Source organism: Hemicordylus capensis, chromosome 5 (genome assembly GCF_027244095.1).
Source record: "Hemicordylus capensis ecotype Gifberg chromosome 5, rHemCap1.1.pri, whole genome shotgun sequence".
NCBI lineage: Eukaryota > Metazoa > Chordata > Lepidosauria > Squamata > Cordylidae > Hemicordylus > Hemicordylus capensis.
This window is the reverse complement of record NC_069661.1, coordinates 188,353,323-188,369,990: the sequence shown is the minus strand read 5'-3', so window position 1 is coordinate 188,369,990 and position 16,668 is coordinate 188,353,323. Positions and strand designations below refer to the sequence as shown.

At 43.5% G+C, this 16,668-nt stretch overlaps 1 protein-coding gene across 1 annotated transcript; it reads right to left on the bottom strand.

The window, feature by feature from the left end:
- Positions 1–827: 827 nt before the first annotated feature.
- On the bottom strand, positions 828–16,452 carry SLC35E3 (solute carrier family 35 member E3). Its single transcript, XM_053256025.1, has 5 exons — positions 15,784–16,452; positions 12,596–12,706; positions 6,234–6,392; positions 4,151–4,233; positions 828–3,257 (listed from the first exon to the last, which is right to left on the bottom strand). Exons 1-5 carry the CDS (start codon positions 16,435–16,437, stop codon positions 3,071–3,073), a joined length of 1,194 nt encoding a protein of 397 aa, XP_053112000.1. The 5' UTR covers positions 16,438–16,452; the 3' UTR covers positions 828–3,070.
- Positions 16,453–16,668: the final 216 nt, after the last annotated feature.

Below are 16,668 nucleotides of genomic sequence, written 5' to 3'. Positions count from 1 at the left end.
AGCTAGAACCCATGAAAGGGCCTTCTCGGTTGCCGCCCCACTTCTCTGGAATTCCCTTCCTCTGCAGATTTGTTTAGCGCCTTCTTTGTCGATTTTTAAATCTTTATTGAAGACTTTTCTTTTTCGCCAGGCTTTTACCCTGTAGTTTATCTACCCCCCCCCCACCGCTCCGTTAGTTACTTTAGTTTTATTTAGAATGTAATTTTAATGCTGTCTTGTTTTGCATGTTTTTGTACACAGCCCAGAGTCTTCGGATTTCCAGTGTCACTTCCAGTGGCATTTCCTGTTTGAAGGCAGCACAGAGCCATTGTGTGGCTTGTGTTTACAAAAAAAAAGTCCACGGGAACCAGCAAAAGAAAAGAAAAATTGGCTGATTTGGAGGGGCATTGCTGGAGAGCTGGAAAGTAAGGTGCTGTGCTACTTTTATTTCTGCTTCCAACCTGAGTGTGATTTTTGGCAATTTGGTTTTGTGCAGGAAGCTGACTCCCAGATTCCCACAGAGTTAAGGTTTTATTATTTGTGGTTCCCATATTTGTGATTGTGAGCAAGAATGGAAGCCCCATGAATAACGAGGGCCTCCTGTACTGAAAAAAGTCCACGCCATAAAAAATAAGGTTACTAAAGAGTTTGTTGAACATGAGCAAAACATTTGGTAAATGAATGATTCATAAACAGGTCATGCTGCACAAGTCACTTCAGTGAGGTTGAAGTTTCTGCATTCTACTGTTCAAATCACTGAAAGCATTTGAGCTTTCGATAACTTTTGTTGTAAAGACACAACTGATTGGAGGAGATGAGCACTGGTCATTTTTAGAGGGGTTATTGAATTCAGCTTTAAAACTTTTTTATTTAATTCTGTTTGTATTAAATTTCCTTAAAATCACATGGGCTAAACCAAAATACAATACAGACACCATACGTGAAATTCTTCCACTTTCAGCAGTGAATTTTTCAACAAAAACCATGTTTTTAAATGTGATTATGTGTTGGTAAAACGGACTTTGTAGCTTCTGAGGGAAAAAGCTATACTCTCTCCCAAGCCAAATTCCCTTTGAAAGCACAGTCTTTTAGCTTTATATCAGAGCTTGCATCTAGGGCTTCAGTCTTGTCACAACTGGCATCTGCTTCCCAGCAGAGGCACACAATTCTTCATGAATCCTTGGGGCTTGTTCCCTGTATAAAAGTAGCAAGTCACCAGAATATGGCAAGACAGACAGGCAGCAAGGACTTTTTGAGACATCAGTGAGTGAGCTTGTTTTTCAAAAGGGTTACATAATGATTTCCTGAAGAATGAACACTGCTTCTAAATCAGGAACAACCCTGCAGCTGGCATTTTCATGAATACGAGTTACTGTTTGGAAGTTACATTACTAGTCCACAGGATAGCTTTCTCCTATTATAGTTGAAGTTCTGGATCCCATATAAGGAATACTTACCATAATTTAAACCAGCCATCATTCTCCCCACCCCCTCAAGCCATGACATATGCTGTTTGTTCAATTTATTCCAGGTTTTACCTTCACCTCTATAATTATGGTGAGGGCAGGATACTATTACAGCTAGCCAAGTCCTACACATTGGGACTATTGAGACATCACACTCGTGTGACATCTCAGAGCTTCAGGAGCACATGCTCCCCACCCTGCTTTGCATGCCTCAGAAAAACAGTGACTAGAAACAAGATGGGGTGGTTGTAATGTTCAAACCAAGTGATCCTGGTTTATTCTAACCAGCAGTCTTAAAATAAAACCATGAGCTAAACCCACGGCTGGAAGTTGGGTTCATTGCACGGTTTATTTTAAGACCTCAGATCAGAATAAGTCAGAATCAGTTGGTGGCTTGTTTCTAATGACAATGAAGTAGAATTCTATGGAGGCTCACATCTGAAGGGGAGAGGAGCATGCACTCCTGAGGCTCTGAAGCCCTATCCAGACATTATGTTGGACACTTATACGAGTGTACAGCATGCACAGGTACAGATCTGCATTCAAGTACAGTTATTTATAACTTATGCTGAACAAAGGTACTGCAGTACATTTATCTGTACCATGCAAATGAGGGGCCTGTACCCAGGTTCACTTTTTAAATAACAGCAGGTGCCATCATTCACACAAGCACATGTACAAGTGTACAGAAGTCTATACACTCATACAACATAATATTTGAACAGGGCTTCAGATATTGTGCAAAGTCAAGGTTTGGCTCTACATAATGTGTGATCCAGCCTTGCATGTTAGGAATAAGGTGTTGGAAGAAAAACAACTTGACTGACCGGCATCTGCCTTCTTGTATATGCCATTATCGGGCCCTGAAGTGGGGCCGGTGTGTGTGTTTGTGGGTGGGGAATATTTTAGAGTACAAAAGCCAGCTCTCCAATGAGCTACAAAATGTTTTCTAAGTTCAGAAATCTGGTCAAGCTGTAAAAAGATCAGAATGTTCTAGCTTTAATAGTGCTCAAATGCCAGAATTTTGCTCAGTGGCTAATTAAACATTCAGTGCCTGTATTCTACCAAAGAAAAACACATGGCTCTGTGGTCGCCATGAGTCGACACCGACTCGATGGCACAACTTTACTATGAAATTACTACTTCTATTCAAATTTTAAGCCGAAAAAAGTACCCCTTGCATTTGTAAAGTCCTGTTAAGAAACCGAAAAGGACAAATTGTTTTCCTATTGTTAGCCAGATCAAGAAGGAACAAGTTCACCTGACTTCTCAATATCTTCATACAGTCTCCTCTCTAATAGACTTTCTAACCATGGTAATACTGATGTGATCTGAAGAGCAAAATGAATTCCTTTGGCGCTTAATGTCTCTTGTTTCTTGAGTTCGTTTGGTATAAACAGGAAAATTTTCATAGAATTGCCACTGTAATAATGAATGTCCTTTATATAAACCATTTACAAGTAACAGAACAATGGATCAATATAGTAAAAGCTGAGTTTATGTAGTGCCTTCATTTTTTAAAAAAAGAACACAACATGAATAATCTGTTTTCGATTCCAGCCAGTTTGCTTGTTTTAAGATCAGTGCATATTATGTCTTGTTCACAATCCACATCAATATTCCATTTATGGACGCTGAACCAGCTTGCTCTTACTCCCATCCTGCTCGCTAAGTTTGAAGTGAGTGTAAGCTAAAATACCAAGCAATGTACATATAACCCCAAGGCCTTGATTAATTGACAAAGGGTCCTTAAATAGGAGGTACCCTCCCATGAGGGTAATGCAGAATTTGAAGTGTCCAAACATATTGTAGCTATATATTTCTGTTAAGGAGCATACACTTACCAAAAATAGTCAAATTTAATACAACCAGCTGTATTAGTTTAATATTTATTTATACGCCAAGGCTGCAATTTTAGGCAATGTTAGGCTCCTTACATCCTGCCAAACAGGATATAAAGCAGCCTAACTCCAGCTAAAGGAACATCAGCATAAGGCTGGGAAAGACCTCTATCCTTGGAGAGCCACTACCATGGCCTAGGTCCATCTCTAGGCCATCATTGGAGCAGACAATGATGGCCTAGAGAAGGACCAGTGGTCTGATCAGTAGATGGCAGCATCATATACATCATCAAACAGCTTGGGCCCTGGGTATTTAAGAGAACGTCTTCTTCGTCATGAACCCCACCGCCCATTGAGATCATCAGAAGAGGTCTGTCTGCAATTGCCACCGGCTTGCCTGGTGAGTACTCAGGGACAGGCCTTCTCTGCTGCTTCCCTGGAGTTTTGGAATGTACTCCTTGCTGAAATAATGGCCTCGCCATTTTAAAAAATTCTTTAAAGATGCTGTCATTTGTTTTGTTATAAACCAACCAGAGACACAAGTTTTGGGTGATATAAAAGTATGTAAAATAAAATAAATATGGTTGGAAAATGGCATTATCTTGTGGAGCAGCTTTTTTGGAGATGTGCAAAGGGGTTGATGGGGAGCAATTTAGAGCCAAGATTAAATCTTGACTTTGCACAATCCTTCCCTATACACAAGCAATACAGCAGGATCAGTGTGCTTTTCCAATCTTCTATTCAGAACAAACCATACATGTCATCAACTGGCTTTCTTCTAAGTCTCTCTGTTGTATTAAAAAGATATCCGCTTACTAGAGAAATGTCTCTGAAGGTAAGAAATGACAATAAAGAAAAGGATACGTGACTGGTGAAGTATTCCCAATGATCCAGTAGATAGACAAGTTCACCATAAAGGCTATTATTCCAGAGAGCACCACCATAAACTGTGGATTAGTAACACACAAAAATGAGCACTAACCTGTTTCACGGCATTGCTACTTTAAAAATGCACTGTAACTGTGACACAATGTAACAGAATGGCCAAGCTGTACACAATAACTAGCCAAGGTTCATGCACTGGTTTGAAGCCGACATGGGCTGCTGGGGGAGCAGGAAGCTGTGTAGAGCGGCAGTGGAACTGGTAAGGACACACTGTCCTCACTTTTAAAGGTGCCGCTTGCCAACACTCCCCCTCCCCAAGTGCCACATGCTACCCGCTGAACAGTTTCAGCTTCGAACCAGTGCACAGACCTGTTTGTGCACAGTGTTCCCTCTAACAAGGCTTTCCAGATGTTGTTGACTACAACTCCCATAATCCCCAAGCAAAAGCCATTGCAGCAGTGGATTCTGGGAGTTGTAGGCAACATCTGGGAATCCCTGCTAGAGGGAACACTGTTCGTGCACATCCCTGTACAGCAGCATTTGAGAAGCCCCAGCACAAAACAATGAAATATGGAGTCAAATAACTGGTTCTCCTCCCACCTGGGCTTTATTTTTGAGGTACTTAATGATATGAATTGCTTAAGGGGTATAATGAGCTATGTACTCCACTGGACTACTTAGGATCAGTGGTCGACATGTTGAGCTACGTACTGCATGAGAAACAACTATTGTTGCGCTAGCACAAGATGTCATAGTTGGGCTAAAATTGGCATTTGTGCAAAAGCACCCTTGTGCAACAATCTGCAACACAAATGTTACTTAGCACAACTAGCTAGCACAAGAGCTTTCCTCTAGCACAACTCCTCCAGCATGCAGAGTGCCACTCAACTTATTGGCAAGAGTGGCCAATAAATGTTAGCTTCGGAATCTGTAACTATTGGGCCCTTACAGACAATTCTTTACATTTGCAATTGTGAATCCAGACCCAAATAATGACAGGACACACATAGTTGGAAGAAACTAAGGCCACTTTATTAAAGAGTTACAAAACCTGCAATGAGGAATTGAACTAAAGTGCGAGTATCCCCTATGTGGGTCAATCTCATAGGAGGAATGCCTACAGGAGGGCGAAGGATGGAGCTTTGATTCATCTCGGAACTAGTCTGAACCTTATCTCGACCATGAGGTTACCCCCGACAAGGGGATGCATGCCAGCCCAACTCAACCCAGGTCACGAGGCACTGAGCGGCATTTGCTGGCATGCATCTGCATGAGAGCTGATCCAGTCTGAGAGTTGTAAGATCACCAAGCTTTCTTCCATATTCCCACTCAACATAACAGCCCTCCAGCCCAACACCATTACAAATTAACCTACCCCAACCTGCACTCAACTGCAAAGTGACCAATTAACCCAGTGGCAACAAAGTCAGTGAGAAGTTGGCAAAAAAAAGGCCCCAACCACAGCCAATCAGCCGAGACCCAAAAGAAATCCTACTTGGCCCCAAAAGGAGACTAGAATATCCCACACTGAGTCAAGGGATGGGTGGGAGGGTGCCTGCCCACACAGCAATTGAGGGAGAATGAAATGGAGCCAGCTGCTTATGCAGGCGCTCCTGTAAACTGATTGGTCTGCCCGCAACATGTGACAGGGGACAAAAATGGCAGCCAGCATACCTGCTTCTTTGATTGGGCCCGCAACTCTGCCCCCCACTATCATTGTTGATGTAGTGAAGGGGGCGGGGAGCAGATAACCCAGTGGTCACCAGTGACAAAGCATGTCTGAATCTACTGTTTTAGTCCAGAATGTTCCAATCACATCACCACTGCTTCCAAGCTTGGGCATCTTTGTTCTTTATATTTGAGATTGTTCAGCTCAAGTAATGAGGCAATTTCTCACTTTCTGTGTTCTACAACATAAGAACATAACAGCCCTGCTGGATCAGGCCCAAGGCCCATCTAGTCCAGCATCCTGTTTCATACAGTGGCCCATTTACAACTCCATTTCATGTAGATACTAAGTAGACATGTCTACACATTAAAAAAAAAAGTCATAAATGCTTACCACAGCAGAAGTTGTCCAGGGTCCAAATATTCCACCTTCCCCAAATACTGGTTCAAAGAAAGGTACAACACACAACAACATGCCACAAGACATTGGGGCTTGATAGTACAGCAACTGCATCGAATTAACCTGCAGCTCATGTTGCTTTGCTCCTACCCACTGAAACCAAGAAAAACACACAATAAAAGTGTGGTATACAATACAAACACAAGGGTAGTTAGAAACAATCTTATTAGAGCTCTGCTAAGTGCTTTAACCAAGATGCCTGCACACTGACCCACTTTGCCCTCTGTAAGCATGTACAGCAGCCAGAACCAGAGAGCCAGCGTGGTGTAGTGGTTAGAGTGCTGGATTAGGACCGGGGAGACCCGAGTTCAAATCCCCATTCAGCCATGAAAACTAGCTGGGTGACTCTGGGCCAGTCACTTCTCTCTCAGCCTAACCTACTTCACAGGGTTGTTGTGAAAGAGAAACTCAAGTATGTAGTACACCGCTCTGGGCTCCTTGGAGGAAGAGCGGGATATAAATGTAAAAATATTTATAATAATAATAATAATAAAAGAACACCTGAATAGGGCTAAAGCGACTGAGCAAATAGGCTATCCAGATGATGGGCATTCCACAAGGCTGCCACATTCTAACTAGAGCAGTGAGACACAGACAAGAAGTACTTAGAAGCATCTGTGGTTCTGCATATCTGCTGTCGGGTAACTGACACCCAGCCTTGGCATATGTGGAAGACGTGAACAAAGGGTTAGTTTCCATGTACCCACGATTTTGGGGTCCCCAGAAATGACTGCCGAGGACATTTCCAGCCACCATTTTAAGGAAAGGAGCCATTTTGTAACTCATTTGCTTAAAAAAAAGAGAGAAAAACCTACCCAAAATTTCACTGATTGCCTCTCACTCCTGAAGCCCCTGTACATCGCCAAAATATGTCCCCTGAAGGTTTTGGGACCACCAGTGACATATATTGGTGACAAATGGTGGGCTTCAGAGGGAAGGGGACCTTGGAGAAAACAGTCCCTTACCTTCCTCAAGCAAGAAGGCAGTGGTAATCTAGAACTCTCACTGCTGAGTATATGCAACCCTAGTCTGGATATTGGTCATAGAAACATAGGAAGCTGCCATATACTGAGTCAGACCATTGGTCTATCTAGCTCAGTATTGTCTTCACAGACTGGCAGCGGCGTCTCCAAGGTTGCAGGCAGGAAACTCTCTCAGCCCTATCTTGGAGAAGCCAGGGAGGGAACTTGGAACCTTCTGCTCTTCCCAGAGTGGCTCCATCCCCTGAAGGGAATATCTTGCAATGCTCACACTTCATACTCTCCCATTCATATGCTCTCCTCTCTTCCATTATTTCATAAAATTCATTAGTAACTGTGAATGGATGCCAATGCAATATTAGGCAAGTTTGGCAACTTCAGAGTTACAACTAATGCTTTTCAGGTTATTATTCCTACAGAAAGAGACTGTGTGTGTGTGTGTGTGTGTGTGTGCGCGCGTGCGCGCGCACACGCATGAGCATAGAAACATGTTTTATTGATATATTGAGGATTCCAATAAAAATAGTTTCTCTCTACATAAAGCTTTGCATTTGTTCCAGTATAACATTTAAACCAGCTTACATGTTTTTATGGACACCCACCTCCAGTCCATATAAAACATTTCAGTTCAATGTTTTGGCTATTTGAAGACCATTTGAAATACCGCATGGGAAATTAATATGGTGGACTTTTAAAACAAAATTAAGAGGTCAAACAACATGCTAAATCAGATTATGATCTATTTAGGGCATCCAAAAAAAAATGGCAAGTAAACATTTTTGAGGAAGCATTTAATGCAAACTGCTAACTGAGCAAAGAGGCACCTTTTAAAGTGGAGATTCTCTTATATTTAGCAGGGGGAGAGCAACTGTGTGAACCACTTGGAGCCAGGTGGTATATACATCAAATACATAAATCAAGATGTTAAAGGATATTATAATATCAATGGTAAAAGAATATATACATAAGTGAGGACTATGTATACAGTATACAAATATTCCGATGGGTAATGACACAAAAATCAGAATACTAAAACAAACAAGTAGTTGAACATTGTAAAGTAACCCAATGAGCGATGACACAGTTATCAGAACGCTGGAAGAGACAAAATGGCTGAGACTTGCAGCACTTATGCAAGATTTCAAAGGCTTATTCAGTCAGAAATGTGTGTCTCAATCTCCAAATGCTTTCAAACAGATTCTTAAAATAAAGGATCATTTTGTCTCTTCCAGCATTCTGATAACTGTGAGCAATTTACAATGTTCAACTTCCCCCCCTTATTTTTACCCATCAGGATGTTTGTATACTGTATTCTTATTCCTCACTTATGAATATATTCTTTTACCATTGATAGGAGAGGAGAGCTGGTGTTGTGGTAGCAAGCATCACTTGTCCCCATAGCTAAGCAGGGTCTGCCCTGGTTGCATCTGAATGGGAGACTTGATGTGTGAGCACTGCAAGATATTCCCCTCAGGGGATGAAGCCGCTGTGGGAAGAGCAGAAGGTTTCAAGTTCCCTCCCTGGCTTCTCCAAGACAGGGCTGAGAAAGATTCCTGCCTGCAACCTTGGAGAAGCCGCTGCCAGTCTGTGAAGACAATACTGAGCTAGATAGACCAATGGTCTGACTCAGTATATGGCCGTTTCCTGATATTATAATATCTTTAACATCTTCTAGGTACTTCTCTTTTTTGTGTTTCACTACTGCATTTGCTACCTACCAATCACATTTCCCACATTCTATCTACAGGCTTGTATCAATTCCTCTCTTGCGAAAGCATACGCAGTAGGAATCTGAGTGGAGGACAAAATAAAGGAAGTGCAAGTGCAGTTTCATATCAGCAGTTCTGCATAACAATCCTAATTATAACAGAGTACTTCAAAAAATAAAAAAGGGAAAGAAAAGCATATACATTTCATCTCAAGATGGAGTGCAACACAAAACACCACTACACAGATTTACCTGTGAAGTTTTTTGATGGTGTGTTTTGGGATTTTTTTTGCAGACAATAAAATGTTTCTGTGGTCTTCAGGTACTACTAAGTATTGTGGTGTCAAAAGTGGCAGCAAACACATCTAAGAATTTTGCACAGGGAATGCTGCAATGCATGGAGAGGCAGTTTTTGGTGATTCCTTCTGCCGTCTGCAGCCACCTGTGCCTTATGAAAAATATGTCCCTGAGGATTATCCTTCAGGGACATATTTCTAGTAGACACAGGTGGCTACAGAAAGAAGCAGGAGTAGTTGAAAATCAAAATCTCTCCTCCAGAGATGTGGAGTAGAAAATTTTCCATTTCTAAAAATTCATTGGTCAACATCCAGACACTGTGCACATGCAGAAGTATGAATTCCAGATTATTGCTGCACTGTTGCTTGAGTGGGGGAAGAAGCAATTTCACCGATTGCCTCTTACTCCTGAAGCCCCCTGTGCATCATCAAAATATGCCCCTGAGGGCTATGGGGCCATCAGTGACATATACTGGTGACAAATTGTGGGCTTCAGAGTGAAGGGGAACCTGGAGAAAATATGACGCTTCCCTCCCTCAAGCAAGAAAGCAGTGGTAATCTAGAACTCACACTGCTGGGTATATGCAACCCTAGTCTGGATACTGGTCATTCTTTTATAAAATTCCTTAGTAACTGTGAATGGATGCCAATGCAATATTAGGCAAGTTTGGCAACTTCAAAGTTACAGCTAGTGTTTTTCAGGTTATTATCCCACAAAGTGTATTTGTGTAGAAACATGTTTTATTGATTTACTATTCCAATAAAAATAGTTTCTTTCTACATAAAGCTTTGAATTTATTTCAGTATAACATTTAAACCACCTTACGTGTTTTTACGGATACCCACCTCCACTCCATCTATCTATCTATCTATCTATCTAATTCTATAAGGCATACCCGTGGCTAATCCCATGTGTGCCAACTCTCGCGTGTTCGCGAGCAGAAGCACCTGATTGAGCAGTGGCAATTCCATATGCAGACAGGGAGGAGTAGCCTGTGAGAGCAGAAGCACCATGGTGACTGGGCAGCAGGGATTCCATATGCAGACAGGGAAGAGGAGCCTGTAATGGTTAAGGTCAGCTGGAATGCAACTGTTACTGGTCGGAAGATGTTCCTGATTGTAGAGGAGAGGAATGAATATATACGATAGTGGGCAGAGGTCTGCAAAGAGAAGGGTCGTGAAGGAGGAAAGAGCCCCTTCAGGGGGAGGAGGATGCCGTTGTGTGAATTAAATGAGGAAACAAGATGAACAAGATCTGTTAACTCAGGAAGGGAGGGGGGGGAAGAAGGGAGGGAAAGAAAGGCAGAGGGGAAGAGTGAGTAGAGGAGAGAGAAAGAGAGAAAAAGAAGGGAGGAGAAGATAGAAGGAAGGAAGGGCGAAGGATGGGCCCGAGCCTGTCGGCAGCCTGAGTGGAATGAGTGGCCATGGTGGTGGCAGGAAGGAAGGGCCCAGTCAGCCACTGCTGCTGTTTGGGGCTACTGAGGTCATTGGCGGAGCGAGGCAGGCAGGCAAGGGACTGCCCAGAGACGTGAGTTTTGGGCAGTATAAAAATATGTTAAATAAAATAAAATTAAATAAACAAATACCTTGAGAAGCAGCATATAAGCAGTAGTAGAAGATTACAATCTATTTAGGTCATCAGAAAAAAATGCAGAGTAAAATTTTCTGAGGAAACATTTAATGCAACATTTATGCAAATGAAAAAAAATTAATGAGAAGGTTTTCCAGATAAATTTCCAATTTATATATTTTTGGAAAACCCGCATCTCTGCTCCACTCCATGCACATGTGGAAGTATTCTCCATACACAACTCTTAGTTTGGATATAGGCTACTATGTATTGTAAGCAGCCTTTGACTAAGGCACTCACATGCTCGTCAGCAGTGAGTGAATTTTTTTGCCTGGTAAGCATATAGTGCTGGCGGGATGCAGCACGACTTTGTGCTTGTATTTCCACCCCCTGCCTGGTGCTCAGCAGGAAAGCAGAGCAGCCAATGCAAGTGAGGAATGATAGGAGGTGGGCTTTGAAAATAAGCTTCCAAGAACAATCTGAATGCATGGAGGAAAAAGGGGGTAGGGCAACAAAAGCAGCAAGATATCCTTACCATTCTCCTGTTTCTTTCTTCACCTGCTCTTCTCCTGTCCCTCTAATCATAAGCTTTTCATTAGCTTGCTTTCAAAACCCTACTCCTTCCACTGCTCCAACTGTGACACCTTCCTTCCCATTGCCTTGGAAGGGGAAGCAATCAGAGAAGGGAGGGGAAGGAAGTGGCACTTTCAAGATGAGCCCATAGAAACTCAAAGCAGCAACCAGAATACATGGAGGAAACTGGAGAAGCGGAGAAGGTGAAGAAAGAAACAGGATAATGAAAAGGATATCTTCCTTCCTCCATTCATTTTGAGAGAGAGAGAGAAGAGAAGAGAAGAGAAGAGAAGAGAAGAGAAAAGAGAAGAGAAGAGAAGAGAAGAGAGAAGAGAGAAGAGAGAAGAGAAGAGTGTTTTGGAGCTTCCATGGGCTTGTTTTGAAAACTCCACCTCCATCAACTGTTCTTTTCAGCCCAGTGTGGTAGAAGTCCCTCTTCCTTGCCTCTCTCATGTCACCTGCAGGAGGGAACTAACCAGATAGGAGTATATATGACAAGAAAGAAGAACTCAGGACATAAGAAGCCTTCTGTGAAACTTAGAGAAAGGGGCCCCTCCCTCTTGATGACAGCAGAAGAGAGGAGATGTAGCTTTACAAGAAGCATGAGAGAGACAACTTGGGCATCTGAGCAGAGGTTAGACTGGAATCAGGGAGAAAGAGCGGTTTCTCAATTTCTCTCTTGTTTGAGGGCCGATGCTCCTTTAAAACTTGTTTAATCAAATACAAATACTTATGTGGATTTCTTAAAAGCTATATAGTTTCTGTAATTTACTTTTTCATTTTCATCTCTCTCACAGCAGGGTTTGCCAAGCGAGACAGTATCCTGCTAACAATAGTCCTGTGAAGTATTGCTGAATGAGATTTGGCTCACATTCCTCATTTGAATTCATTGGCCAAGGGGGCTACTTGGGAGGAGCCAATACATCTCCATTTCCCAAGTACTCTGTATGTGCCAAAAAACTTGAAGATGGGGGGGGAGGGTCAATACAAGCAATGTGTTTGGCTAGTGCACCATGTCAAAATTTGCAGATTGTAGGAATATCAGTCTCTTCCCAAAACACTAACAGGTCAACGACAGGGAGAGAGATTGGTACTTGAAAGCATGACATCAAAATGGTTCTTGTACCATTCTTGTAAAATGGTACCTGGTAAAAAGCCAATTTACTCACCACTTGATAAAGAGATGTAACTAGAACACCAAGAGTAGCAAATATAATTCCAAGAAAATTAAATTTCACATCATAATAGGAGTTTAGGAAAACTCCTAAACTGATAGGAATCTGTAAAGGAGAAAAAAATATGAACGTTAGATCTTCTGTGCATTTGCTGAAGATACAACTTAGCAGGACAAAATGTTTCTTCTCTAAAACAGCACTATTCAGACATTATGTTGTATGTGCATGCAGAAATCTGCAGTAGTGGACATTTTTGTGCACATAATTATATACCTGTTCTCTTTCAAAATGCATCTGGGTACAAGCTCCTGCAAATGCAGAGCACAGATAGAAAGTATAATGCTGTACATGAGGTGAACCTAACATGTGAATAAATGCATGTGCATACACTCTACACAGATTTCACATGTGTTGAGCATGATGTGCAAAATAGGGCTAATGTCTCAAAGCACTGAAAACCTTGCTGTAATGCTGTTTGCTGTAATGTTGTTTTTAATGTATAATTTGACAGAGTGCTAGACCTAGAAGACTAATAATATTCACACATGAGTAACGCTATTGTTAAGGAAAATGAAAGCAGTGACAGCAAATATTGTAACAGCACAAAGCTTTCATCCAGAACTCTTTAGCAAGCAACACTATTTTAAAAAGAAAATCCAGCAGTGGAATTATCCACAGGAACAGGTGACACCTCACAGAATATGCTGCTGACTGAGTCATCTCTTTGCTCAATTTTGCTGTGGCAATTGCACTGCATACAGCTCACACAGATCCTTGCTGTGAGCCTGCTGAGATTTCCAGTGCAATGACTGATAGCCTCTAGCCATTTATTGGCAGGAACTCCAAGAATAATACTCGAATGTCACTGCATGATGAAAAGTGTGGGCTTGCTACTGAAAGTGAAATCCTTGAACCTATTCAAGTGCGCTGGGTAGCCGTGGGAGAGATCTAGGTTCAAGCCTCTAGTCAACTATGAAGCTTATTAGGTGGCCTGATTATTCCTATGCTAACCTAACCTACCTTAAAGGTAAAGTGCACCATCAAGTTGATTTCGACTTCTGGTGCCCACAGAGCCCTGTGGTTTTCTTTTGGTAGAATACAAGAGGGGTTTACCATTGCCTCCGCCCATGCAGTTTGAGATGATGCCTTTCAGCATCGTCCTATATCGCTGCTGCCTGATATAGTACCAGTGGGGATTCAAACTGGCAACCTTCTGCTCCTTAGTCAAGCATTTCCCCACTGCGCCTTACAGAGTTTAAGTAAGTATAAACAAGAGAAGACCTGTACAACACTTTGTATACCAAAGTAGTATTACATACAGGCAAACCTTGCCATTTGCGGACCCAGCACCTGTGGTTCCACATATCTGCTGCCGGGTAGTTGACACCCGGCCTTGGCATATGCAGAAAAGAAGGTAAACAAAGGGTTAATTCCCATGTATCTGTAGTTTTGGGGTCCCTGGATGTGACCTCCGAGGACATTTCCAGCCACCATTTAAAGGAAAGGAGACATTTAGGGGCTCTTTGTTTAAAAAATATTCTGCAGAAAATCACGGAAAATTTGCAATTTGGACATTTAGGAGGCATTGCAGGACACCTGCAGACCTGCAACAATGGGAGGGTTTGTTTCCATTATTTCTGCCCCTTTTCGCTGTCCCCCGCCCCCATGTTTACAGCCTCCAGGAACCTAACCCCCTCAACCCATTGCCTGTTATCTGCAACTGTAGTGGAAAACAGAATCTCCATGGAGAACAGGTTTTGCCTGTAAAGGAAACACACAGCCACAAAGTTTACTATTCTTGCTCTACAGCAACTAGGTCTGGCAACTGTTGTGAGAGGTCATCAAACCAAGGAAACAATGAATTGTATTGCTTATTTGCTACTTTTATCAGTTTTGTGAATTTTGTGTAAGCTACTCTGGGAGGAACAGAGTAAAAATACTTTAAGTAAACCAACAACAATGAGGCAGGATATTGAACTCAATGAACTCCTGGCAAAGCTCAGTACAGCCGTTTGCATGCTCGTGGGTATGGTGTGTGCATGCTCCCCCAAATTCTTGAGCAGCAAGAGGTTCAGAGGCACCTACAAAGTTTAGTTTTCTTTGGATGACAGTGCTCTGGAGACTCATGTTGACTTTGTAATATCTGCATTACAATCTGCATTACAAGCATAAATGAAGAGTGAAAAGTTAAAGGCGACAGTGTCGGCCTTTGTAGAGAGCAACTTGCAGAGGCCCCCACCCTGCCAGCTTCAGCAAATTCCCACTAGAAACGGTCAGCTCCTCTCAACTCCTCTAACTCACACCACCCGCCTACCTTGCAGAGCAGTCTTCTCAAGACCTGACCCAGCAGGTGAATTGCCATTTGGGGGGGCCATCTACAGTCACTGAGGAACACCCATCTTCTTTTGTCAAAGCCCCAACTACTTATTCACAGTGATCCAGCCAGTCAAACTGACAACGGTATGCAAATATTTGAGATTTGGATCTTTGAACTTTTGACTCACTAAAAGTGCCATTGCTAAGCAAACCTATAAATTTTTAATGGATACATTAGGCATATAATTTCCCCAGAAGTTAAACTGTACTCAGCCCCACCACAACCTAACAGGCGGCCTGTGTGAGGGGTGTGTGTGTGTGGTCTTACTTATTAGAAACTTGTGATAAGTAAAATATATGCGAACGATACCACCAACACAATCCAAAGAGCAAGGACTATATTTACATTGATCCTAGTTTTGTATCACAGCGAGTTTCAGATTAAACAAACGCTTGTTAAGGCATAATACTAAAACATAGTTTTCTAGTACAGCTAAGTTAGCTGTACGGCTTAGCTGAGCTAAGAAGAAAGGGGTGGGGTGGGGCGGGGGAAGACCTACTGCTGCTTCCCCTCAACACCGCTAAAGCTACGAGGATTTAGTACTGCGTGTTAACTCTGGGACACATGCTATCCTTTATACTGGAGAATTAGGGGAAAGTGCTTTCAGACGCACATATGTAATATTTCTTGGAATACTGGAGTCCCAGTAACACTTAAAAAAGAAGAAGAAGTAAAACACTGTCAGGAAGCATTAGCATGGACAGGTAAGGGCAGCTGGCTATCCCCCCCCGCCCCCGCCCCCGCCCCCGCCCGCAGAAGAGATGTCCGAGTTCCCCTATAGCTTACCCTCCCCCTTCCTCCTCACCAGGGTGAGTTTGATGCGGGTGGGGAAAGTCTTGCCGTAAGCCACGGTCTGGATGAGCACGATGACCGGCGTGGTCATGGCCTTGGCCAGCTGATAGGTGCCGATGGTGTTGTTCTGCAGAGACAAGTTGGTGAACACCACGAAGCCGCAGAAGCTGAGGGCTAAAGGCAGCACCTGGCGGGGCCGCAGGCTCTTGGGGGCGAAGACGCCCAGCATCTGGCAAACGTGCAGCCCCAGCCAGGTGACGGCGAAGTGCACCAGGGTCAGGCTCAGGTTGGGGAAGCCCATCCACACGTACAGCCACTTGTTCAGGAAGACGATGCAGATGGACGCCGCCAGGTTCACCAGCAGTCCCGCCGCTAGCCGGCCCCGCTCGGGCACCCAGCCCATGCTGGAGCCCGTACCCAGCTCCACGTCCACAACCACGGGAGCAGCAGGAGCAGCCACCGCGCCCGGGCAGGCGGCAGCAGCAGCAGCACTAGCCGCCACCGCCGCCACCACCGCCTCCTTCTGGCCCGCCCACCACGACCAAGCCACGTGGTTCCGGGCGCAGGATCTTCCGGTGCCACAGGCGGGCGGGCGGGCGAGAGGGTCCCTCCCTGGCAGAGAATCCCAGCCGGGACCCTGCGCAGCTCTTTTCCCGTTAGATGCCATGTAGCGACCATTACCACGGGGCGTGGGGTGGGTGGCTGGGACGACATAGAGAACTCCCAAGCAGGTAAACGCTCCGGGGCGGGGGGGGAAGGAGCTTATTCACCCTCAGCTCCGTCCACTGCGAGCCCATTTTAAAATGTGTGCCCATTTGGCACACAATCAGTGATAAAATGTGGGCTGTCTCTAGCCTTATTCACATGTTGCGTTCAGTACTCGTATATCAAGTGTACC